Genomic DNA, 27,253 nt, shown 5'->3' with positions numbered 1-27,253 from the left:
AACTTGGAAGACAACCCCAGTAGGTAATCTCGGTCTGAGCTCATACATAAACACAAAATTGCATGAGGAATATGTAGTTTCGTCCACCTTGATGTAAGATGCTTTGTTTTTGAATGGGATTATTGGGGATACAGAACACAAGATATTATATTTCGTTTCATCCGGTATGTCCGATTACCGATTACCAACATCATGGTCTTGAAAACCCAGAACTCAACTGTTACAACTCTCCTACCTTCCAAGAATATATTCTACCTACCCAACATGATTTGCCTAAAAAAAGTACGTTTTTAACACGAATACATTCAAATTTCTGAAGTGCTTTCATGAGATCAAATCCTTGTAATTATATTCAGACATATGTCGGATATGTGCCAGACAAAAGCCTCAAGCACAACAATCCTTTTTTATTTCAACAGAAGACAAACCTCTATTGCAAATAATGACATGAGACTATCAAAAGCAACTCTGATCTTCAATAGTAAATAAAAAGCGAAGCATAGATATAAGATAAAGTTCTTCCATCTTTTCATTATGCACAAAAGCTCTAAATACATTAGGAGAATAAAGTTCAGATGATCAAACCGGATACCGTTTCTAAGGTAGGGTGAAGGTCTTCTTTATGCTTTACACTCTCTCAGACCTAACATTGTATTGGAATAACCACTACAAATGCACCCCAATTAACTTATAAATTATCATCAAGAATAGTAGACATCAACAGCCCTTGAATGAACTCACACCTTCTAGCCTTCTCCTCGTGATCCTTGTCCGATAATTGGGCATGTTGAGGCTTTCTGTATCCAATAAGGTTAAATTTTTCATCAGTTGAATGTATCGGACATGAATGTTTCAAGGAAAATGAAGAAACTAAGCCTAAGCAATGACATTCCCGAGCCACAATGACTTTAGTCAAAGTCGTTCACTATATCAAGGAGCATAGAGGACTACCAACTAGCCTGTCATTTTTCGGAGACCAGACAAAGAAACAAAAGGACTAATATCACAATGATATATATCAGCACTTGTACCTTTCCGGAGATTCTTTATTTCCGCTTTCCTTTACTGCACTTGCTTCAGCAACAGAAAGAGGTTTCAAGCTTGAGGTCTCTTCACCTGTTGGAGGACTAAACATAAATGAAGACAATAAAGGATCGGCTTCAACGTTGGAGGAAGAAACAAATGAAGATCCGCCAAGAAGAGCCTGCAAATTTCCTTCTCGCATTTCTTTTCTCAACATAGAGAACGTCAAATTGGATCCACCCTTGTGTAATCTCCGCCTGCGTCGCACGTAACGCCCAGTCAAGGAATAACCTAAACCGTACGTCATGGCATGCTTACTGACAAATAAACAACAGATTGATTCTAAAATAGGAAACCAATGCTCATAATTAACCCTAATGAAATCTATTATGTGTGGCGTGCATACAGATAAATACTTGGACAAGATCTATATGGAAATAGTATTATTTAACCAGTGTTGACATCAGAAGCAACTGATAGATAACAACTAAACCCAGCCAGACAAAATCAACAAGAAAAAAGGATATCTTAAGAAAATTCCCATGTTGCATGGTAATGTGGCTGACGATATCGATTCCGATTCTCTTCACGCAAACAGGGCACACCTGAAAAGGTAACATCAAACCAAACACCTATTAAGCAAAATTCAGATGCAATTCCCAGCAAACCAACAACACAAAACAATTTGTGCAAGAAAAAAAACATAAATACCCGAGGAATCATAGAACTTAAACAATCAAATTAAAAGCAAAACAGCTTAAAATGTAACATATATCACTCCAGCAGCAGTAAAGTAGATTATTTTTTGTAATTATCAACTATTCAATACACATTTCTTCTATTTATATACTTCAAGAAACCTATAATAACAACACAAATTTCTTCAAAAGAAGGGGGAAAAGTAGATTATTTTTGAGAAAATAGGGAAAAAGGTACCCCGTTTTTGGCTTCAACAGGATGTTCTTCATCGATGTGGCAACAGAGTCCAACAATGTCGAAATCCTCAGCACAAAACGGACATAAAAACTGCGCCTTGAAATCATCGTTTCCGTCAATTTCCTCATACCCTCCTCCCAGAAACAGATCTAAAACAAAAGGAAAAGAAAATCAAAATTCATCACCAAATTCAAACCATTTCCATTTCTGATTTTCTCGACGAACAAGCAGACAAATACTAACCGGATCGAGATTGGCGACGCCTTGACGAAGACGAAGACGAAGAAGAAGAAGAAGAAGAATTGGAGAATCGAAAGCTCCATGAATTTGTCTCCATTTTCCCGAGAAAACAAAGCAACTTCTTTTTTCGATCAAACTATTTATGAAACTTTTTCTTTCTTTTGAAAATAAAAAATCGACAAATTTGTCGAAATGAACTAACAAAAAACTTCACAAAATTATCAAATTCTTATTTTTGTTAATAAAAATAAACCCTAAAAAGATGGGAGAAACAATCAGGAAAAGAAATAGCAGAGAGAGAGAGAGAGAGAGAGACTCTCCACCGAATTTCTGCTATCCTTTTATGAAACAAATTGCTTTTGATTTTATTTATTTTCCGAATTGCCCCCTAAGTTTTTTCTAATTTATGGAAATGGCCCTACTTCCATAACCAATGAACCACTTGACCAAAAAATTATAGTTGGGTATGGTTATGATTCCGTTAACGGGCGAGGACTAAATTGCATCACGGAGGAATTTGACTGGGTGTTCGTTGAAACACGTTTCATTAAGACTTACTATTCAAAATAAGTGTCTAAATTATTAATTTTTCCCATTTGGATGCACAAACTATAAAAAAAATTAGTTATATTTTTTAGGGTAAAGAATGCAAATGGTCTGGATTAAAAGGTACTATTTTATTAAGTCATCGACTATTAAAAGTTATAAAATATTTTTTCGACTATGGAGTGTTGTTTTGTTGAGTCCATCGACTATTAAAAGCTACAAAATGGTCACCCGATTATTTATTATGTTCCAGGCTCGTCATTTTTCGTTCAAAATTGACGATTGTTTAAGCTAGATGTTATATGATGACTGAGATATGATAGTCGTTTGAGATTTTTTAGAAAAATTTTATCATATCACAGTCAATAAGTTAATGTCAGCTCAGAATATCATCTATATTTTAATAGAAAATAACGAGTTTGAAACATAATGAATAGTCGGGTGACCGTTTTGTAACTTTTAATAATCGAGTGACTCAACAAAACAACACTCTATGTTGAATCATATTTTATAACTTTTAATAATCGATAGACTTAATAAAACAATACCCTATAGTCAGAAAACTATTTGCGTTCTTTACCTTTTTTATATATGATTTAATTTTATATCTCTTAAATTTTAAATATGAATTTTAAAAATTCATACATTTTAACATAAAATTATATATTCATACTTAATTAATATATTTATTTTTTCCTCAAAGTTATTAAAATCTTTTAAAAGATCTCCCTAAATATACGTGAAAAAAACCATGCGATACTAATAACTCAAAAACATGTTGTTGTCACGCCCTTAGACCTCCGAAACATGTGGTCTTAGACGCTCAATGACACCAATTTTGCACATAAGTAAGCCTTACACTCCGCCTTAAGAGCACACTATCTCGACAAAAGGTTGGCATGAAGTCTTCAAGACTTTAAAAGGATGCAGAAGCTTTAACCCAATAAGGCCGCTAAGGCCACAAAAATAGAACACTCGTGCGGAAGCGTAAACACCACGGGACTACACTTAGCCACCTAGAGAGGCAATGAACACAAAGAGAATAAAGAACAACTCAGAACAACTAAAAGTAGACACTAGAACTTAGAACAAATGCCTCAGAGCTTGTATTTACTATTTTCTCAAAGTGAAAGTGGAAGAATGATTTTGAATGATACAAATGAGGAAGAGAAACTCTCTATTTATAGTTGAAACCCTCACAATCAATGGCTAGGATTAATTTATATCAACGACCCATATTAAATACAATCTCCTAAATCCCCCTAATCAAGGAATTGTATCTACAAGATCTTCTCTTAACTAAGGAAACTCAATCCCATCCTACTTAATTACATTAATTAGTAGGAATATTTCCTTCGATAAACGTTCATACCGAATATAGTAAGAATCTTCCACGATCTCTATTGATTTGTTGTCTCTTGTCATAATTATCGAGCTCCCATGATCATCTTCACTTTTCATGTTTACACGGTCAATATGAATGAATTCTCTAATATTCTTCAAGTGATGAATCAAGTTTGGTGGTTTTGAGAAGTCTGATTCCCCAAATCTAACCTCTTTAGCATACTTATGCGCCAAATATCTCTGACCTTATTACGCGACCCGTGACACTAACAACAAAAGCATTGGCAAATGCCTAAAGCGAAAAGGTGCGATCATGAACAATGAATGCAAAAGCCAAAAGCGCATGGCAAATGCGATCATGAACAATGAATGGAAGAGCCAAAATCGGAAAGATTCTAAGGACAATCTAATATAAACTTGAGAAAAGGTGTGATTGAAAATATTATAGAAAAATATAATATTTTTGATTGGACGTAAATTAAAAAGTTAATTTTTTTCTTAACATTTTTTATTACAAAATATTCTTTATAATATTTACGGTTAACACAATCTGAAATGTTATTTGAATTCGAGTATATAAAATTAGTAATTTAAGGTCATTTATATGAAGATATATAAAAAGAGATTAAAATCTAACAGAAACTCGAACGGTGAGAGAAATTAAAACTTAAGAGACGAGCCATGCAAATCTCTTCATGTTCAAGCTGTTAAGTTCATGTTTAAGCATGTGAAATCATCATCTTTATGATAAATTGTCTCTCTTTTTTTATCCTTTCCCCCTGGTTTTGGGTCAGTTTTTCTGAGAGATGAATTCAACAGCCAGTTCTAGTTCTGGCCGGAAAGCTGCAGATGCAGCAGCAGCTGATCAGTTCCCTGTTGGTTTGCGTATTGTTGTTGTTGATGATGACCCGACTTGTCTTATGATATTGGAAAGGATGCTAAGAACTTTTCTTTAACAAGGTATTTCTCCTGTTCTTCTTAGCAGCAGCAGCTGATCAGTTCCCTGTTGGTTTGCGTATTGTTGTTGTTGATGATGACCCGACTTGTCTTATGATATTGGAAAGGATGCTAAGAACTTTTCTTTACCAAGGTATTTCTCCTGTTCTTCTTAGCAGCAGCAGCTGATCAGTTCCCTGTTGGTTTGCGTATTGTTGTTGTTGATGATGACCCGACTTGTCTTATGATATTGGAAAGGATGCTAAGAACTTTTCTTTACCAAGGTATTTCTCCTGTTCTTCTTAGCAGCAGCAGCTGATCAGTTTCCTGTTGGTTTGCGTATTGTTGTTGTTGATGATGACCCGACTTGTCTTATGATATTGGAAAGGATGCTAAGAACTTTTCTTTACCAAGGTATTTCTCCTGTTCTTCTTAGCCTTCAAATCTTCCCTTTCAATTACTATTGTTTTTTCATGTCATGATTTTGCATTTTTGGTTTCGAGTTGTGAATTGGGTTTTCCTTGTTCTTCCAATTTGTTGAATTTTATTTGTAATAATTTCAATATTTTCAATATTTCAATATTTTGTAATGCTCGGAGCTATGATTTTTGTTTCAGCTCAGTCTTTGTTCGACGAATGGCTTCAATGGAGTGGTTTGTCTTGATTTGTGCATATGTAAAATGGGGGTATGCATTTTGTTTTTGAGCTTAAGAGGCTGATTTTCATTTGATTTGTGATGATATTGTTTTGCAGTTACCAAATGCAATAGAGCAGAGACTGCATTATCGACGCTAAGAGATAACAGAAACGGGTTCGATATCGTTGTCAGCGACGTCCACATGCCGTATATGGACGGATTCAAGCTTATTGAGCATGTTGGTTTAGAGATGGATCTGCCTGTTATCAGTAAGCACACACTCTTATCATAGTTCATTGATGTTATATATCGAGATGTGATCGAGTTTCGAGTGGTTTTCGGTCCTCATATCATGCTTTTACTTTCTGAGTGATGCCTGCGGATGATGGAAAACATGTTGTTATGAAGGGTGTTACGCACGGTGCTTGCGATTACCTAATCAAACCAGTTCGTATTGAGGCTCTGAAGAACATATGGCAGCATGTGGTTCGGAAGAGGAAGAACGAGGGGAAGGACTTTGGGCAATCGGGAAGTGTAGAAGGATATCTGCATCTAAAACAGTCTAATGACACAGATTACTCATCCTCGGCTAATGAAGGGAATTGGAAAAGCTCAAAACGGAGGAAGGATGATGAATATGAAACCGACGAGAGGGATGATACATCGATGCTAAAGAAGCCGAGGGTTGTTTGGTCTGTTGAGCTCCATCAACAGTTTGTCGCTGCAGTTAATCAACTAGGCATTGACAGTATGAGTCTTTATCCCATTTCTTTCGATTTGCCGTCTTTCAAACACTGCTGTCTTTCTTGTATGATTTTTTCTGGTTGATCTTTTAATACAGTCTGTCCCGAAGAAAATTTGGAGTTGATGAACGTCCCCGGACTTACTAGAGAAAATGTTGCCAGCCACCTTCAGGTATGCTCCAGTTTGCTAAATACCAGAACTTTTACTTGCCTGCATTTGCATTTAATAAAATTTGATGAAAATTACTTTGTTATTGTGTGTGATCAGAAATATCGCTTGTATCTTAGACGGTTGAGCGGGGTATCACAACACCTGAGTAATCCGAATTCTTTTATGAGTCCCGAAGAAGAAATTTTCGGGACACTGTCTTCGCTTAATGGGCTCGATCTTCAAACCCTTGTGCCACTGGTAAGCTTCCTGCAGCAGCGCTCGGTCGGTCGACTGGTAAATCGGGCATACTAATGCCTCTCGTTGATCAAAGAAATGTTTAGAGCTTTGAAAACCCGAAGTTAAGATTCAGATAAGGGCAACAACAGCATGTCAATAATAATAAGCAAATGAATCTACTTCATGGAATTCCGATGACTGTGGAGCCGAAGCAGCTTGCCGGGTTGCACCACACTGTGCAATCGGTGGGATACATGAATATGCAGGTTGCTTCCCATGGATCACAAAGTAGCCAAAATAAACCGTTATTGATGCAAATGGCTCAGCCATAAGCGAGAGGGCAGATGCTCAATGGTTCCAGTCTCGGTCATGCTCCGAGACCTCGCTCTCACCGATGGGGCAGCCTATATTATCCAACGGAATTGCTGCTAATGACCCTACAAGAAACGGGATTCAAAAAATATTTGAGCCCCTGGTTATAATCCAGTTTCGCTGACTTCTTCATTGTTGAACTACCCCATGAATCACGCTTCGGAACTACCTGGGAATAGTTTCCCTCTTGGAAGTACGCCGGGGATTTCTAGTCTCACACCCAAAGTGGCTTTTCAGGAAGATGTTAACCCGGATATCAAAGGATCAGTGGGATTCATGCCGAGTTACGATATATTTAATACTTGAATCAACATAAACCCCAAAATTGGGAGCTACAGAGCGCAGGCATGACGTTCGATGCCTCGCAGCATTCAAACAATCTTCAAGGCAACCCCAACCACTCGCAATCAGTTTTAGTACAACAAGGATTTTCGTCCGGTCAAGTGAACGGACAGAACTGGAGTGCAACCGTTGTAAGCAAGGCTGGAGATGGTGATCAACATCTAAACTCCCTTCTTGTCAATGGTACCGTAAGGATAAAGTCTGAGTCATTTCCCGATGCCACCCCTACCAATGAATATCCCGATCATTTTGGGCAAGAGGATCTCATGAGTGCTCTTCTGAAACAGGTTGGTTTCTTTAACTCTTTTTACTTGTAATGCCTGTTAAAGAATAATATTCACTATTGTCACGATTGGTTTTGTACTCTTTATTCTGGCAGCATGACGCCATTGCACCAGCTGAACACGAGTTCGATCTTGACAGGTATTCCCTCGATAATATTCCGGTGTAGGGCAACTTCCATTCTCTCTCCAGTTCTCTTCATACATCAACGGGATATTCACTTAACACCATATTTGCATCTTCCATCTGTGAATATCGAGTTCTGGATCAGGAAAACCGATAATTCGGGATTGATCGGTTACAGTGGATGGTAACTACATTACTTGTAAGATACTTCCGCACGATATGCAAAGGCAATTGCGCGGAATTTTGATTTTATTTTGTTCAGTAACAAAATCTGGTAGGGAAAAAAATTTATTTGAAGGGTTCTTTCCAAAGCATTGTTTGTAGTCATATAAGCGCATCATAGGCGACTTACTTTTCTTACTCTAATAACAGATAAGTTTGATCTTCTATTTTGGTTCCTTTTATTTTTCTCCAGCAATTTGGCTGATATATATATATATATATTATCAGGGCCATTACAGGTACAAGCTTTAACATTTGGAGATGGAGTTTTCCACTGCCCATATAGTAGACGATCGATTTCATGAAGAGTCCCCACTCTCGTGAGATGATTCGTTACAATCAACGAAGGCGTTTTAAGCCGGGATTATGAGAGCATATCATTAAGTATCTTTCAAATATATGAGCAGATGACCGAAATGAATCTCTCAAAGCTTAGGAACCGAGGTCAGGGAATGCAGAAAACGGTATTGTTCCACCATTTTTCTTAAACATACAAATCTCTCGGCCCTCAGGGGATAGACGAGGCACGAGGCTATATTCGAATGAAATAGTATTAAAAAAGAGTGCAAAACTCCATTAAAATGAAGAGAAAAAATATATTTTCAGAAGATTAAGGAATACAAACTTTGAAAAAGGAAAACAAATTATGAGCACAGCTATATCTGCATTGCTTTTGAAAACGAAGCACTAAATTGTGAAAGGCTTCAGGCACGACCATCATCAATTTATATGAAAATTCCTCCAACATGTTTCTTGATACTCCCTAATACGAGTAAAGTTATTAAAAAAATTATACCTCCTTTTTCTCTTACTTTTTTAATCATAAAGTGTCGATATAAGGGTTTAGACCGCGACCGGTTCACTTACTGGAGCATGATTCAATGCAGCGACTTTTAACCTGGTTTAAAAGGGGAAAAGAGAGTTTCACATGAGCATCAAAATATGATCTTAAAACAGGAAATGGGACTATATATATATAAGAAACTCACTTTGGCAGATTTAAATAGTTCATCGAGAACTTCGGAAAGTGTTGGATGTGCGTGAATGGCAAATTTTATGTCCTGCATGATCGAATATGGTTAATGAACAGAGTTTGGGGAAGAAAAGTTGACTACAAGTGACTTGTTTTCTGCACCGAAGAAGGACCTGGATACGTGTCCCTAAAGCGATGGCATTTGATGCCTCGTGGATAAGGTCTGCTGCATGCAAGCCAAATATATGAACTCCGAGAATCTAACCGTTGTCAGGTTTGTATATCAACTGAATGGAGATAACATCGGTAAAACTTAAGCGACTGTACACATATATGTTTAAAAGAAAACAAAAGGACACTGAGAAACCGGTTCTTCATTGGTTCATGCTCTTATCATTGAAATTTAAACCCCTTAGAACTTTATTTTATGATGTTCAGCACCATATGAGAGATTGTATGTGTTTCAATTGGTTATCATTCTGTCGAAGAGTTTGTAAAAACCAGGAGACTGACTTTTCTACAACGGACAGAGAACCTCGTGGACCAACAGAAAACAAGTCATTTTCGTTCTCTAACATCCTTATTATGTTTGTTGATTTAGACGAGTGTGACGAGAAATAACCTTAGCAAGTCCCTCCCCTTCATTTTCTGCCAGAGCCTTTGTGTTAGCCTTGAAACTTGTTTTGGCAACACTCACTTCAAATCCTTCCTTCTCGGCTTTCTCCCTTGCTTGAGGCTGCAGATTTAAAGCATTGTCAAAATTAAAAGGCCACCAAACAACATTTTATCTAACAATTTAAACTTGATATAAATCAAAAGCAAGGGTGTTTGTAATGTTCACCTCTGCTAATCCAACCATACTTATTTCGGAGTGAGAGAAGCAGGCTGCTGGGATGCTAGGATGATTAAGCACATGATCTCTTCCAGTTACTTGTTCAACCACGGGATTTTTATAGTTTTAAGAGAGACCGATCTAAAGAAAAATATCAATTATGTATCGGCTAAGAATGAAGTTAGTTGACACTGACCTGAAATTCCTTGTGCGCTTGCTGCATGAGCAAGCATCATTTTACCGTTTACATCACCAATGCAGTACAAGTGAGGAATCTAAAATTCAAACATAAGATTACTGTTAGTTGAAAGCCATATGAGAAAATATATAGCCAGAATGAAGTTTGCTACTAACCAGATTGCCATTTGCGTCAATTACCCGCATCCTTTCATCAACAGGAATGAAACCCCTGTGTTACTACATTAATCTGGAAAAAAATAACAGGAACAAAATTAGTTCTAATCTATTTCCTTTTAGTTAAGAGTTCTGTATTACAGTTTTCATCAGGATGACATACATTCTCCAAGCCGAGACCGTTGGTGAATGGAGCCCTTCCTGTTGCAATTAAAGCTGCATCTACACAAAAGGTGAAAGCTACATACAGACGATAGAATTTCGATTTGACATCAGGAAAAGCATCATAAGCCATCAACATTGACATTGTCTACAAATGCTTGCATAACTACTAGCCAAAAATGACAGATTCAGATAATTTTCATAAAAAATAACATGACACACCATAAAAAAAGGAATATAACACATATAACTCTAAGGTATCTTTGGGCTCCTTAGTCTTGGCATCAATAAGCTAAATAGTGACTGGTTTCCAATCCTTAGCGGGAGTGATCTATAAATAACACCAAGGAAATTCAATAACAAATTTATCATACAGCCATACAAAGTGAAAACAAATCTAAACCATAAATCACCTTCGTTGCAAACACTCCTGTATGATAGTCAATTTTCCTAGGGTTGATCAGCACCCTTTGGGCCAGCTTACCAATCTCAGGATCAAATCCAGGCATAAGATGATCTAGAGCTTCAATAAACGTGACCTAAATAAAACTGTTATGTGAACTTTGTTTCCTCGGAATAAAAATATTAAGGATGTATTACTTATGCTATAACTCAGGAATTAGGATAAAACAAAAAAAGCCTGTAACTACTATAATCAGCAGATTGCAAATCCAGTGACTGGTTTTTGTCCTTGTGGTAATTTATTCATGCATGAATGGGATGGATTGAAGATAATATTATGTCCATATATGGGCATACTTTCTATGGTCTAAGCTAGTTTACAGTTATTTTGTCCACCACAGAAATCTCCCAATGGGCAGAGATCCTTTCAGCTTTGCAGCTTAAATGGTGGCATAGATTAATCCTAGAGTTGAGAAGCACAACTTATATGTAACCTTGGGGCTTGGTCTGAAGTACATATAGATTTCTGAGTCCGAGGGCTTCCTTTCTGAGTCCGCAGAAACGGAGATTGATTGGCTTGGAGATAGCTAAAGCAGGAGAACGAGAACCGGGAGAGAAATTTGATCTAGGAATTGTAGTAGCTTGAGAGCAAATGGAATGCATTTCGATTTTCTCGGTTGTTTGGCGACGAGGAGGAGGAGGAGGAGGAGGAGGAGGAGGAGGAGGAGGAGGAGTGAGAAATTAATATAAAGAGAGAGAAAGCTTTATTTGAGCGCGGGAGAGAGAGAGATCTGATGAAAATAAAGATACAATGAGAAATGGGTTCTGCTTTTATAAGTTCGTTGGGAGAGGAGTAAGGAGGCGGAGTTATCAAAGTCAGGCTGGTAAACCACCATTTGTTGGGAAAGTGTACTAGAGGTCACTAAAACATGTAAAAATAATCTTTTTAGTCAGAAACCTTTCAAATGTTATAAATAGTCATTAAATTCCCTAATTGATTACAAAATAGTGCTTGTATCATTAAATATAAATCAAATTTAATAAATTTAAGGATTATTTTGTGATATTTTGATAAGTTTAAATTTCATTTTATAATAATTTGATAAATGTTAATCATAATTTTATAACCATTTAAGAAGTTTAATGATAATTTTATAACATTTAAAAGTTTGATAATCAACAATATTAATTTTACATATTTTAGTGACCTCTATGATAATTTTATGAGAATAATATTAGTAATTAATTCTATTATAACATTCAAAAAGATTTTTTTTTAAATAATAACACCTTTATGATAAAGGTATATTTGTTAATGTGTTTCTTTACTGAAAAAACGTAAAAATAAAAAACAGGTAAAAGTATATAAAATTGTTATATATTTTTGAAAAAAAAAAAACTAATAATAAGTGTATGTTTACACGAGTACGAGTTGAATGGGGATGACAACGTACATATCTATGTCTCGTCTTTTTTTATTAATATAAAGTAAATATAATATATTTTTTGTTTATGAATGACTCTTCATCTTTTGATATTGAACTTTTGTACTTTTGATATGGTTCGTCGTCGAACTTAAAACCTCAAAAAATAATAATAATAATAATTTTTTTAATACTAAGGTCGCTTGATTGGTACACATGTCTTAGTCATTCAATTACTTGAGTGATTAAAAGAATGATTGTTATTTAAAAAGGTTTTAGGTTCGAATATCAACAACTCCAACAAAAATAAATACTACTTTATAATCACATTCGTTTAATAAAAAAATCAAATTAATTTTTTTAAACTGTCAAATGTATATTATGAACATATTCATGACACATGTTAATATGATAGTTAAAATAATAGATATTTAATTTTTTTCTATGTCAGATGTTATACTGACATTTAACCAAGTTTAGAATTTTGATTGTAGGACTTAATTTTCAAATTATTATTTTAGATCAGATAAATAAAATATATTTATTTAATTGAAATGAGTTTTTCAAAAGCTGTACCATAATACCAATCATCATCCCTAATTAAACCAACCCAAGTTTTATTTTATTTAATAAATCTAGAAATTTTGATTTATTGGACTGTTTTTTACAGGTGACGTCACAAGAGATATTTTGGAACATTAAATCCTTTTGTGCTGCGTTATACGTGTCGATTAATGATTGGGTAAACTAAAACCACGTGTGGAGGGAATCTCTTTGAAAGTCAAGCCTATCTTAATAGAATCTCATTTGTTGCAGTAGTTTATATTATTTCTATTTAATTTTCATTTTTCATTTTTTTCGGTCTTCTTTTTCCACTTATTGAAGGTCGGAGGAAGTGAGAGGCATTCGCGCAAAAGATTGACAAAAGAACGAAAGAAATTGAGAGTGAGAGGGGGACGAAGGTGTTTGCTCCAGCTTCGTTAATGGCGGTTTAGGGTTTTCTATTGATCCCCCTTTCAACAAGTAACCTTAATCTTTCCCGCCTAATTTTACAAGAGCCCGCGCTCTTCTCTCTCTTCTCGTTTACCAAAAACCCTAATTCAAGGTTGCCCCCAATCTCTCAATTTCAACTTTTTTTTAAAAATTAAATTTATACGACTCCTCGTGACTTTTTGGAATTCGAAAAGTTTGTTGTGATCGGAGAGCGAGAGAAGCTGCGATGGGCGCTCCAGAGAAATCTCAAGGGAACTCCAATTCGATGCAGGTCAGCTCAATCTCTCACTGTTTTATGCGAGCTTTGTTTGGAGCCATAGGATCGGTCTTTTTTCGTTAGTTCACTTCCAGAGATAAGTTAGGTATTAATTTGCATAGTAAGTGAAGTTGCTTTCTTTCAATTAGTTTAACTTTATTTTTGGCTTCGTAGATAGAGGTGCCTTTCGTTTTATTTTCTTTATGCTCTTGTTCGGCGTTGTTATTAGTTAAATATGATTGGACTTTGAAGTGTGTGGTGAAGAGAAATTGGCTTTAAGTGGGATACCAACCAATTCTGTTCTCGGGCAATTAGAGAATTTGGTTTTAAGTTCGCATTTCTGTGCTTTTTCATTGTAGTTTTTTGTGTTTCCCGTGTATTATATATATATATATACAGAATGTTGACAAGGGTGTGATTTATTCATCAATCAATGGATAAGTATTTTACCTCAAATAGTTTTTTGTTTATATACCCTGCACATATTCCCAAGAGGTATTGGAAGTAAGATCTTAGTTGCTGTTGCTAGAAATTTCTGAATTATGGTAAGGGTGTTGTTCCATAGATGAGTTACCAGATCTAAAATGCAAAACACAGTTGCATCATTGATGGAAACATCATGTGCTGGAGCAGAATCATACAGATGGCCAAATGTTATCATAGGAAAATAATTACCTAGGAATTTTTCTTAAGACAGGGATCATAAAGGTTATTATTTGTTGCCAGTTTGACAACGAACGAATAGATGCTCAAGGTCATACTTCATGTTAATGTGACTGCATTATTTTAATGATATTGTCATTGAGTGGACCTGACGAAAATCATTTTCTGCCCATGTTTATGTATGAATTCAGCGAGTAAAGGTCTATCGTTTGAGTGAGGATGGTAAATGGGATGACCAAGGAACTGGGCATGTCACTGTTGATTATTTGGAGGTTTGGTTCAAATCTTTAGTTGTTTCTGTAGCTCCTTTTTCCCGTCTGATATACTGGATTTATTTTTGAAAATATTTTATTTAGATGAAAATGTCTTATTGCTTTTAAATGAATGGATATGCTATAATTCAGAGATCAGAAGAGCCTGCTTTATTTGTTTTTGATGAAGAAGACAATGCGACTTTGCTTTTACACCGCATCAGACCTGATGACATTTACAGAAAGCAAGAGGGTATTTTTCTGGCTTTGATAATAGAAAATATGCTGCTCTTAACTGGATCATTGCCATTTTTAATATTTCAGTTTGGTTGAATTATATATGCATTTATCTTCAGATACAATTATATCATGGAGGGACTCAGAATTTTCTACAGAATTGGCACTTAGTTTTCAAGAGAACACAGGATGCTCTTACGTATGGTAAGTAATTTTTAATTGTTTATGGATTGTTTCACGTTTTTTTGGTTTATTCCTTGTTGAGTGTTTGCCATTCTATTGCAGGGACCACATTTGTAATGCACAAAGAAATATGCATTTCAGTTCTCTTAACAGTAAGTACTTTTAATCTGATTGAAGTTATTCATTACTTCTTACTCCATAATTTAGTCAACATTGTATCCCTCTAAACGGTTTAACTTTCTCGCTGATTTTTGTCCCCAAAAGACTTCAAATTCCGGGAAAAACCCAAGTTTAAAGTTATTAGCAGGTATTTTGGTTCATCTAATAATTTATTTGGCTTCTTACTTAGAAGTAGGAAGATGTCAATTAAATGTCCTTTATTTATTGAGTTGCTAGCGTGTTCTACCTCTGATAGACAAAAAGGTTTTTTTTTCAGACATCCATGTGACATTTTATATTATTCTTATTAAATTTTTCATTTGAGGAATTTTGGAATATGATCATGGATAATGTTTCTCATTTATGATTACTGCAGATGAGATATTTCACACAATGAATAGCGAGTTGAGGGACTTGCCAGCTGTGGAGCTTTCTACTCTTCCCATAATCCTCAAGGTTATAATGAATTATCGGGTTCTCTTGATTGCATTATGTTTAGTTTTTTTTTATCATTTGTATTCTACCTTACGTAATAATTATTTCTAATATAGAGTAAGTTTACTATTTTCTTTTCCTTCAGGACAATATTATTTAGATTTCCTATACTTTGTGCATAAAATGGTTGATTTTTCTTGGAAAGCTTTTCAGATATAACCTTCCTTGACAAAGCCTTTATATGATTATTCATTAAGGTGATCTTTTTATCCTGCAGACTGTGACTGAGAGTGGCCTTGCTGATCAGATACGGCTGACTGAGCTTATATTAAATGATGTATTCTTTTAAACTTCGTTATTGCTTACATTTTCTGTTTGTTGATTTGTTCTCTATATAGGTATTGTATAGTGTTTTGTTCTGTAATTTATTGCAGATCATATATCTATCTTTTTTTTTTTGATAGGAGATCATATATCTATCTTAACGCTGGTGTTTCTGTTATATTATCGGATGTTGCTCTCTTATGAACCAAGTAATTTTGTTTTCCACCGGTTTCTCAACTTTCTTAAATTGTGTACTCTTGTCGATCTTCTATTTCATATGGAGAGAGATTAAATATTTTTCTCCAAAATGTAACTCCGAGCTTGATTTCTTGTCCTTTTATATTTTTTCCTATAATGTTAATTGCCATGTCTTCATCTTCAGTTATTTTGCGTTCTGGTTTTCTTATTGTTTCTGTTTTAACTTTATAGTTTAATTTCCTTGTTCTGATTGCCCATCCACGCTAGTTTATTAATATTTTTAGACCTGCTTAATTGAGTATGCAGCAAGATTTCTTCCAGAAGCTGATGGAGCTATTCAGAATCTGTGAGGACTTGGAAAACATGGATGGTCTTCACATGATATTCAAAATAATTAAGGGGATAAGTTAGTTCTTCGAATCTGAATGTTCTTATTTCTTTGTTATAATTGCTTATATTTTACAAGTCATTCATGGTTATGTGATTTATGTTGTTGGCTGTTTTACAGTTTTGCTCAATAGTCCTCAAATTTTCGAGAAAATATTTGGGGATGAATTAATCATGGATATTATTGGTTCCCTTGAATGTAAGTTATATACTGTTCGTACATGGATTTATTATTGGTGACTACTGTTTGATTGAATTCATTGTCTTTTTTGCAAACTTGTATTATCAGCATAATGGTTTTTTTTAATGCAAATAACTTTCTTATATCATCCCTTTCAAAAAAAAAAAACATTCTTATAGTGGGACTTTTTGAGAGTTCCTATGTTTCATGTTCCTTTGCTTTCTCTTTTCAAGTGTGTGGTTCTTTGTGTTGCTATTCTTTAACTCAGATTATAAATTGTGACCTATTTCTGAAACTAGAGTATTAGCGTCTACATACTAGTTTAATATTCTAAAACTTGCACGGAACTGCTAAGATACTCGTACTGTTGTGGCAAGTTTTGATGATGGATTTTTTATGGTTGTTATTGAGGAATACATGTCAGCTTTTGCAAGTGGTTGATAATACCTGTAATTTTTTACAAGAATATTTAGGTGGATCTCTCTCTCTCTCACTGTTCATCAGTTTGAAGGTTTTTAAAGCTTGTGTTGTTTACCTGTTGCTTCAAAATTGATTATTTTTCTGAGTTGGATGTTGGTTTGCCATTTAGTGTCTGATGCTTTACTTTGTTACCTTCTGGATTTTCTGCTTATTCTTCATATGATGTTCTTTGTCTACGTGCACCAGAATAGACTATTTACTTGTTGGTTTGTATCATGTTCTGGTGAAGACTTAGAAACTTTCTTCTTTGTTTCTAGATGACCCTGATGTCCCTCAAGTGCAACACTATCGGGTTTTTCTAAAAGAACATGTTGTTTTTAAAGTGGTAATGTATTCTTAAACGGGTCCTAGTGCATATGATGGAGGTTTCAACTTAGAAGAAATTTAGATTAGGAAGAAAATGAAGGAGCATTAAAAAAGACTTCATTTTATGATATTTGTTTTTACAGGCCATTCCAATTAAAAATCCCCTCGCCCTTTCAAAGATACACCAGACATACAGAATTGGTTATTTGAAGGTATGCATGTTGGATACTTGATTTATGAATCTTTCTCTTGTTTTTGATCATGTAGCTCTTGCTTTTGATTGGTTCTTTCAGGATGTTGTTTTGGCAAGGATATTAGATGAGGCCACAGCTGCCAGTCTCAATTCTATAATTCATTCAAACAATGCTATTGTAAGGTTTAGTGCCTGTTTTTTTTTTTAATATTTGCCTTTTTTTCATTTGCACTAATTGTGGTGTTGCATTGTAGGTTATTTCTATACTGAAGGATGATAGCACCTTTATTCAGGAATTGTTTGCAAGATTGAGATCACCCACCACATCTACTGAATCAAAGAAAAAATTGGTAATTGTTGACATGGGGGTGAAGTTTCATTGTTTTTTTTTTCATTTTGGATTTGAATATTTGTTGCTTGTGGCTGTTCTCCCGGGTTTGGAATGTGGTTTATTCTTTTGATTTGTGTCTAAATTAATCCTTCAGCTTATTCTTTCCATAGGTAAATTTCCTGCACGAATTTTGTAATTTAAGCAAGAACCTGCAAATGGTGCAGCTGCATCGACTATTTAGGTATTGTTTTCTACGAGTTAGTCTCATATGAGTATTGTTTTCTTGCTGTATTTTTATTCTGAAAGCTAAACATTTCTCCATAAATATCATTTATACAATTAAACTTTTTTTTGTATCTTATGGCTGAAGCGTCCATTTTTCGATTATTCTAGGGACTTTATCAATGAAGGCATTTTTAATATCATCGCTGATGTTCTTCAGAGTTCAGATAAAAAGCTTGTGCTAACTGGGTAATGGTGACATTTTTACTTTTAGACTACATAAGTTACTATGATGCCCTAACAATAGGTCTCCATAATGGTTGCAGGACAGACATCCTCATACTGTTTTTGAATCAGGATCCAAACCTTTTGCGGTCTTATGTAGTTCGCCAGGAAGGAATTCCACTTTTAGGACTTTTGGTATGTGTTTTATTCAAGTTTATTGTTAATATGGTAAAATTATGTGGAACTAGATGAAGTAATGCAGCTGTACACTTACAGGTTAAAGGTATGGTAACAGATTTCGGGGAGGCTATGCACTGCCAGTTTCTTGAAATTCTTCGCAGTTTACTGGATTCATTCTCGTTGTCGGGAGCTCAGGTGCCTACCTTTTGTACTTGATTTCTCTGTTTAGTGTTATATTTTGGTAGATGGGAAATTGGAGCTCACGGTCATTGACTTCTCAATCTAGCTTAACCTCTTTTCTAAGCCATGCCTTGCATTACTGTACAAGAGTGTGGTTCTGTTTTTAGAGAAGCAAAGACACATAAAATTAGATTCCAGGTATTGTTGCAACTCGCAGGATGGGAAAGTTGCAGATAACCTGAATTTGGATCTTCATGCATAGAGTTGTAGAGTGGCTTCTGTCTGTTCTCCCTTTTATGACTATTTACCGCTATAAGACTATCTGGCTTATGTTTGGTTTGGTTTTTTTTTTATTATTGAGAGATTGTTACCATATAACTTACCTAGAAATCATGGCAGAATGATTATCATGTGATTTTTCATTTCTCATGTCTTTGTTATCTCATCATGTTCTTTTCATACCTTATATCCGTGTTATCTTCATTTTGTGCCCACAACAGTGGAGTTTATTTATGCAGGTGTAAAAAGTTTGGATGTTGATTTGTGTTTTCATTATGTATATCTGCTGATTGTTGGAAAATTTTTTTATTTGGTTTTGCTGCAGAGAGATACAATTATTGATATCTTTTACGAGAAGCATTTAGGGCAGCTAATCGATGTCATAATATTAGCATGTTCTTCTGATGAGGCTGGCCAGTCAACCTGTAAATCAACAAGAAATGCTGGAAGAGTTGAAAGTCAAAATAACACGAAGCCTGAAATTCTGTTAAGCATATGTGAATTGCTGTGCTTCTGTGTTTTGCACCATCCTTATGGGATAAAGTAATCTTTAGGCTACATTGTCTGTTCATATAAAAAAAATTGGCTTATATAACGTAAGATGCTAATTACCTTATCTTCATTGTTTGCAGGTGTAATTTTCTCCTTAACAATGTTATTGATAAAGTTTTGTTACTGACTCGGAGAAGGGAAAAGTACTTGGTAGTTGCTGCAGTTCGCTTTGTTCGCACTATTCTCTCTCGTCATGTAAGCTAATTTAGTTTAATCTTTGAAAAAAATATCATATTCCATCTGAACCCTAACACCTTTAAAAACAGAGATGGAAATGAAGATAAAATGAAATTAAGATATGGAGGGTGCGTGTATGTTGCCATAACTTTTCATTTTCTGTAGTGTTTATATCAGACTCCTATATGATACAGACTTGCAGCCTAGAATCTAGTAGATGCTTACCACGTCTGACACATAGTTTGCTGGTATATGGCAGATCTCCTGCCACCGGTGTCTACTGATATCGTTTAAGTTGGCTCACTAGTTAATTAATTATTAAGCTATTATGTTTGTTTGTGCCATTGATATCCAGCTCTGAAGGGTATTAAATTTATACTGGGGCAGATTGTACATATTTTATCACCTTTTAAAATCCTTTTTTCACTCACTGGGCTTGCTGTACCTGTTATATTTGTTACTTTTTCCCTTCACTTTTTATGCATTTGCAATTTCTCCGAGTCTGGTAAATTTTTCCCTTATTTAATAAGGAAAAATCATCACTTTATAAACAGTTTGCTATGATTTTTGTGTGTGTGTGTGTGCAAATTAGCACTTTTCTTGGCTGGCTGGTGGATTCAGTCTGTTACATGTTTTAACTAGTTCAATTATGCTATCATCTTGCAGGATGAACATCTGATAAATCATTTTGTTAAGAATAACCTTCTTAAACCAATTATAGATGCTTTTGTTGCTAATGGAAATCGTTACAATGTGATGAACTCTGCAGTCTTGGAACTTTTTGAATATATCCGCAAGGTGAATACTAAATACTAATCCCGCACTATATTTGGATCTTATACATTTCTTGAAGTTTCTTTTTGATAATAACTGTTTCTTGCAGGAAAACCTGAAATTATTGGTTAGATATGTTGTTGATTCATTTTGGGATCAGTTGGTTAAGTTTGAGAAATTGGCTTCTGTTCACTCTTTGAAAGTTAAATACGAGCAGGTATTCCAGTTCCTGACCAATTTTACAACTGAGTTTTTAGATATAGAACTTCTTTCACCTGATTTGTCTTTTTGCAGTGCTCGGAGGATTCTGGACCAAAAACGAATGTTAATGCACCAGACCCTAGAAAACGGATTGATGAGCGTGCTTTGGAGAAAGAGGAGGAAGACTATTTCAATGAGGACAGGTATGCTTTTGTCAACAGATGAGTTGACACTTCCCCTCTAAACCATGCCCCCTATATTGATTGAATGTGATGCATACAGTGATGAAGATGATACAGCATCCGCATCTCGTCCTCAGAAAGTGCAGTCTCAGCCTGTTTCATCCAATGGAGTTGTGGCCAGTCAGTCATCATCAAGGTATTTTAGTGAGCACATCCTGGAGGTTTGACTACTAAAAATGCGTTAGTGTGTATTTGGGTTCATAATTTATGTATTCAATTTAATTTTGTAGTCTTAGATCTGGTGGACTTGTTGACTATGATGATGAAGAAGACTATAAGCCACCCCCTCCCAGGAAGCAGATCGAAACCTCGGAGGAAGATGAAGGAACCATGGAGTCCCTTAGGTTGAAGCGTAAGCCAAACCCCAAGGAGCAGGAGTTTGTCAAGAAGCAACGGTTGGGAAAAAGCTCAAAGTCAAAAGGTAGCGTCTTTGCGGCTTTGTGTTCAACATTAAGCCAGGCCGTGTTGCCTAGTAAGAAAACTGCAAACGCCATGAATGTATCTACCCAATCAGCGGAGGGAAACAAAGACTCTGATGAGGAAAATCATCTGGAGAAGGAATCCATCAGTCCCAGAGATTCTGATGGCAGTAGTTCGGAAGAGGACAACCATAAAGAAAAAGAACCTCCTAGGAACTGTTCTGATCACCTGCATAGCCCCACAGACAATAGACAATTAAGTGGAGAAGACTCGTCGTTGATACCGCCAAAATCGTCACCTGAAATGGCTGTAAATGGATCATAAGTTATAGTCCAACAATAATTGTCTGGCATTGAAACGTGTTCTAGTTTGTTTTATTCGACTCATCCATGTGTTGTTGAATAAAACAGTCTTGGGCTACGGAAGAAAAGCATTGGACATGGATTCACAGAAAGAGGGAAAGTTCAGACGAGTCGTCGTTGCAAGGGGGGGTGCAACAATCGTGTACAGTGCTGCCGCCGGAAGGCTAGAAGAAATGTACCCAATATCATGCCACGGCCAAGTAAGTCCACAATGCCCTTTCAGATGCTGTGAGCTGCCTTTGACTGCTGCATTTGTAAAACATTACCCGTTTTGTCAATTTTTGTTATATTTCTTTGAATCTGTTCTTTGCCATATTTAACGAGCTTTATGAATAGTTTTGGGGGACGTAATATTTTGCCCTTGTTGTTCAGTTTTGTGGTGCGTGCGACTGACTGTAAATTGTTGTAGATATATATATATATATATATATATATATTGATAGGGTTTAGGATGATGGGTTATTAAGCAGCCCTAATTTTCTTAAATTGTACCTGAAAACCTCTGTTTATACAGAACTTGTAAATGATTAGTATATTTTGTTTCGGCTAAAATATACTAGAGGCTGTTAAACTATGCTTAAATGATTGTTTTAATTGTTAAGTTTTTAGAAGTTAAAAAATGATCATTATATTAATAGGGTAGTTTTAGCTTAGATCAAAGGTTTTAGTATTCTTATTATTGAGAATGTTTAAAAGCAAATTATAAAATTTATCATTTAATTTTCCCTCTTTTAATCGTTAAAGTTCAATTTAATAATAAAATTGTAGGTTGGAATGGTTTGAGGTTTTACGAGTTTTAAATTACAAATTTTGGAGTTATAAGAAGATTTAAATTGATAACATAACAAAATGATAAAACGGGTTCGTTAGTATCTTTAGTGGTTGATAAGAATGTTAGAGAACGATAATTTTAATGTTAATATGATAAAATAAAAACGGTATGACTTTCATTTTTAAGAAAGATAAAATAAAAATAGTAATAAATATGACGGGGTAATATATTAGTGTTATATCATTTTTTTTGTTTATGATCTAATTTTAAATATGGTCAAAATATAATTAAATTAGAAATAGTTTTAATTTTTAATAGTTAAAGTTTATCCTATTGGAGTCAATGATATTATTTTGTATCCAAATCGTTAAAAACAGAGACATACTCAAGCTATAAATGAACAATTAAATTCAGATCAGTTCGATCTAGAAGTAATCCGATTGTGCTGATTTTTTTTATTAATTTAAATAAATATTTAATTTTTTTTAAACATTTGATATTGGATATTTATACTCTAACATTCTTAGTATTCTAATTTAATATCTTAAAAACTAAGAATAATTTTTTTAACAATAAAATGCTTGATTCGTGTAATTTTTTTAAATCTAAATATAAAGAAGTGTATGCACAAATGGGCATTCGGTTTGCAAATAATAGGCGGCGAAAGCATAGAAGCACAGAATTCCACATGCAGGAGGCATGCAAGTTCTTACCAGCACGTGTTCTTCTTCTACCTCTTGTCCTCTTCTTCTTCCTTCAGTATATCTCAAACCCTACCCCCTCTACTTCTTCACTCGTCAGCTTCAGCAACTCTTCACCGTCATTTTTATTAATCAGAAAACTCAGAAGAAGAAGAAAAAAACATAAAACCAAACAATGGGCAGTAACTTGTAGAAAAGGTCTGTGCTTTATGAACTGCGTAGCTTCGACAAAGGCGGATTCTTCTTCGATCTCGGTCACCCTCTCCTCAACCGTGTTGCTGATAGCTTTGTCAAAGCTCCTGACGTACGTATACACATTTATATATATATATGTATATGTTTTTTGATTGTTTGAAACAATACCCCAATGAAACTATACGATGTTTTTTGTTTGTTTGGATTCGCATATTGGTGCTGTTAAAGCTGTTGCCAGAGAGGGTTGCCATCTAGCTCTTGATGGAAGTAGGTCAAGTAGTTACCCTGATCTCACTGCTTCCGTTGCTCAGAACAATAAGAAGCATCCCTTCCCTTATCTCAGATGTACTGGCTCGCTGATGATCCCTTCTTTGTCGATTTCTTGAACTCGATTCGATATTTTGATTGCTAGTTGGAGTTTAAACCATCATTGCTTTATACGTGGGAGAAACCAATAACAATTCCCCTCGAAGCAATGGTGAGTTCGTGATTTCACTAATATCATAGTGCTGTCTGCGTGTCGGCAATCATCTCACACGAGGTCAAATTACTCAACTTTAGAAGTACATGGACTTATCGAGTATTTGAACTTAAAATTTGACGGAGCAAAACTTAATTTGACTAATATTGGGGGGGGGGGGTCAAATTAATGAACTTAAAAAAATACAAGGGCTTGAAACACCCAACTTGGCATGTGAACATTGCAACAGGTGTTTCATCCGGCTGTCTTGAGCTGCGAAACAGGGACGATAGTTATGTATCTTGAAGCACTTGGCATCTCCAACGGCAGACCACCGGATGAAACACCCAACTTGGGAGCGCCAGTTATCCTGGAACGGCCAGGCTCGCCGATTTCAAAGGAAGATCAAAAAGTATCCAAGAAAATTAAGAAAGACATGGAACCAAGAAACACAGAGACAACCACAACGGATACTACTTTCGATTCGAATGCCATGCAAACAATTAATGAGGAAAAAAGCGTCATGCAAACTACACAAGAAAGAGCCTCAGCGTCATGCAAACTACAAAAGAAAGAGCCTCATACGCGACAATAGCGGCCAGAAAACCTTGCTCGGAGGATATAACAGACTTCGAAACTGATCTCGACATGAATGAAGTTGTAGTCAATGATGAAGACTGCACAGTGATGTAACCGGAGACTTTCCAACAATTATATTCACCGATAAAGTGCACGATCAAATCGACAAGAGCATGAGCAAATCAGTCGTAGTGCGACTTCTTGGTCGATTGATTAGATACAAAACATTATTAGATAGAGTACACGCATTATGGCGGCCGAGAGGAGAAATTCAACTTGTTGACCTTGAGAACAACTATTATATTGTTAAACATGAAGACGTGAGAGACTATAACGACGTAATGACCGAAGGATCTTGGACGATCTATGGTAATTATCTTTGGAGTAGATCCTTCTAGACTTTGGAAAGGCATCCCTTACAGGTTATCGTATGGATTCGCTTACTGGGGTTACCCTACAGATACTATTGCAAGGCTCTCTTTAGGTGCATCGCTTGTATTGTCGGGAAGGTAATTAAAGTCGAGTATAATACCCAGGCGGGGTTAAGAGGCAAGTTCGCAAGAATTACCGTAATGGTTGACTTTAATAAACATCTAAGACCTTGCATTGGCATCGACGATTTCATCCAAAAATTGGAATACGAGGGACTCCGACAGATTTGCTTCACGTGCGGCATCTATGGCCATACCAAAGAAACCTGCCCAACAACCAATCAGGCAATGGAAGTAATGGAAGAACAGCAAGTCCAAACACCAAACCTGAATCCACAAACAAAGGAACTGCATGGACCATGGATGGTGGTTGCAAATCGAACGCCGAAAGGTGAACCCTACAGCAAACGCTGGGAACGTAGTAGCCGCCTCGGGAAACACTCCCAAGGGCTCCCGATTTGCAATACTCAGTGAAGAAAATACAACCCAAGGGAAAGACGGAGGCCACACAGAAGAGTCAAACATTGAAATCCAACAAACCACTACGAACCCCAAGTCAACTGACCGAATCCAAATCGATCACCAGATTAAAACCTTCCCAAAGAACAAGACATATCTGATGTCAAATCCTGAGAAAAAGAAAAAAACCACAGACCAAAAGAAGCCAGGAAAGCTGCCATTGAACATCGTTTCGACTGTGGAATGAGCAAAAAAGGAGACCACCATGCTATTTCCATCCTGGAACAAGGTTTCGAACAAGGCACATCAGCGGGTAGCAAAGATGATCTATCACGAAAGGACCAAAATAAATCAAATCGGGATCCTAGGAACAAAGGTGTGAAAATTGGAAAAGCCGCAGCATCACATTCTTCATTGAAGACTACCACCCTTGACTGGGCAAAGAACATTTCAAAACAAATAAAAGCCTATACATCACATGGTAATGAGAGCACAATGAAACAAAATATACAAGTAAGACAGTAAACAACCATGGAATTATCCTCTGGAAGTGATGACGAACCGATGAATACCAATTTGTCCAACCTAGTTGATGTGGAAGTTAAGGAAGCTAGTGATCACCATTCTGAACAGTAAGTATGGGTACACCATCTCGAACTTTAATCATGTCTATCATCTTTTGGAATTGTCAAGGCGCTGTAAGCCCAACTTTTCGCAGAATTTTCAAAGCCTTAGTCAAGGAACACCAACCAAAAGTGGTGGAACCATTTGAAACCAGAAGCTCAGGAAGACCCGCAGTTATTGTCATCTCGAAGTTTGGTTTTTCTCAACATTCAGAATTGAAGCTTACGGATTTAGAGGGGGCATTTGGTTAATGTGGTGAGATTCCATCGACATGGAAATCCTTCATGTCTCCAACCAATTTATCAATGGGATGTTTCGAAGCGAGGAAGACGAAAAATGGCGACAATTTACGGCTGTTTACGCAAGCCCTCAAAGAGGAAGGCGTAAACATCTATGGGATCAACTAAGCAAATTTGATCCAGGCGAAGACACCCCTTGGGTACTGGAGGGTGATTTCAACGCGATAACTTGTTCCGAAGATTGAACGGGCGGATCACAACAAAGTCATGGAATAAGCAGCAATTCGCAAACTTCATACACAACTCAGGACTCACAGACCTGGGATTCATAGGTCTACCGTATACATGGCAGCGAAACAACCTCAGACAAAGATTGTATGGGTGCTTAGGTAATCCAAGCTGGCTCGATAAATTTCCAGGATCCACCGTCAAGCATCTTGAAAGAATAGGATCTGATCATAGACCACTACTGCTTCAAACCACGGAAGAGCGGAAAAGAAACAGAAATAGACCCTTTCGCTTTATAACTGCCTGGCAAGAGCACGAGCAATTTAAACAATTCCTGAGGCCGACATGGGTAAATGATCGCAACATCCTGGAAAATATACAAGCCTTTACAGAAGCATCTGCCGATTGGAATAGGGACGTGTTCGGGCACATAGGAAAAAGAAAAAAGCAGCTACTAGCACGACTTAGAGACATCGACAAGAAATTACATCAGAAACACTCAGAATACCTAATCAACTTGGAATCTCAACTCCGAGAGGAACTCATGAAAGTGCTAGAGCTTGAGGAATCTCTGTGGAAACAAAAATCATGCTCCCAATGGGTACTTAGAGGTGATAGAAACACAAAGTTCTTTCACGCTACAACCCTTGCATGTCGACGAATAAATACTATCTCAGCACTAAAAAGAGCAAATGGAAGTTGGTGCACCGACCAAAAGGAACTCTCGGACATGGATTGTAACTTCTTTCACGACCTTTTTACATCAACAGACGACTCCCAACATCCTTGATGACAAAGGAATGTTCAAAGCATTATCTACCGAGGCCTCTAATTCTTTGGGAGTGCAGGTCACAAAGGAAGAAATAAAAGCAACGTTCTTTAATATGGGA

The 27,253-nt window shown here is 36.1% G+C and overlaps 2 protein-coding genes and 2 pseudogenes across 3 annotated transcripts; 2 read left to right on the top strand and 2 right to left on the bottom strand.

Annotated features, from left to right (window-relative positions):
- Positions 1–495: 495 nt before the first annotated feature.
- LOC120134970 (protein DEHYDRATION-INDUCED 19 homolog 4-like) lies at positions 496–13,374 on the bottom strand. The gene is made up of 6 exons (XM_039151345.1): positions 13,243–13,374; positions 2,203–2,514; positions 1,960–2,108; positions 1,551–1,628; positions 1,032–1,291; positions 496–797 (listed from the first exon to the last, which is right to left on the bottom strand). Exons 2-6 carry the CDS (start codon positions 2,294–2,296, stop codon positions 689–691), a joined length of 690 nt encoding a protein of 229 aa, XP_039007276.1. The 5' UTR covers positions 2,297–2,514; positions 13,243–13,374; the 3' UTR covers positions 496–688.
- LOC120134974 lies at positions 4,881–8,062 on the top strand (annotated as a pseudogene).
- Positions 8,937–11,752, bottom strand: LOC120134973 (annotated as a pseudogene).
- Positions 13,168–21,905, top strand: LOC120134969 (serine/threonine-protein phosphatase 4 regulatory subunit 3-like). 2 transcript variants are annotated; one of them, XM_039151344.1, is made up of 25 exons: positions 13,168–13,389; positions 13,494–13,548; positions 14,388–14,468; positions 14,601–14,700; positions 14,804–14,888; positions 14,970–15,019; positions 15,403–15,482; positions 15,739–15,798; positions 16,290–16,389; positions 16,492–16,569; positions 17,289–17,356; positions 17,481–17,549; positions 17,631–17,708; positions 17,785–17,880; positions 18,032–18,102; positions 18,255–18,332; positions 18,410–18,503; positions 18,585–18,683; positions 19,273–19,490; positions 19,580–19,694; positions 20,343–20,474; positions 20,560–20,667; positions 20,745–20,854; positions 20,934–21,029; positions 21,124–21,905. In XM_039151344.1, the coding sequence occupies exons 2-25, from the start codon at positions 13,504–13,506 to the stop codon at positions 21,635–21,637; spliced, it is 2,625 nt and encodes an 874-aa protein (XP_039007275.1). In that variant the 5' UTR covers positions 13,168–13,389; positions 13,494–13,503; the 3' UTR covers positions 21,638–21,905. The 2 variants fall into 2 exon arrangements, 1 of the variants encoding a protein (XP_039007275.1); XR_005517209.1 differs by lacking the exons at positions 13,168–13,389; positions 19,580–19,694; positions 20,343–20,474; ... (2 more) ...; positions 20,934–21,029; positions 21,124–21,905 and having other exon boundaries at positions 13,415–13,548; positions 18,415–18,503; positions 19,273–19,316.
- Positions 21,906–27,253: the final 5,348 nt, after the last annotated feature.

This window comes from Hibiscus syriacus, unplaced genomic scaffold, assembly GCF_006381635.1.
Source record: "Hibiscus syriacus cultivar Baekdansim isolate YM2019G1 unplaced genomic scaffold, ASM638163v2 tig00110600_pilon, whole genome shotgun sequence".
Taxonomy (NCBI): domain Eukaryota; kingdom Viridiplantae; phylum Streptophyta; class Magnoliopsida; order Malvales; family Malvaceae; genus Hibiscus; species Hibiscus syriacus.
Note: the sequence above shows the minus strand (reverse complement) of the source record. Positions and strands in the feature narration are given on the sequence as shown.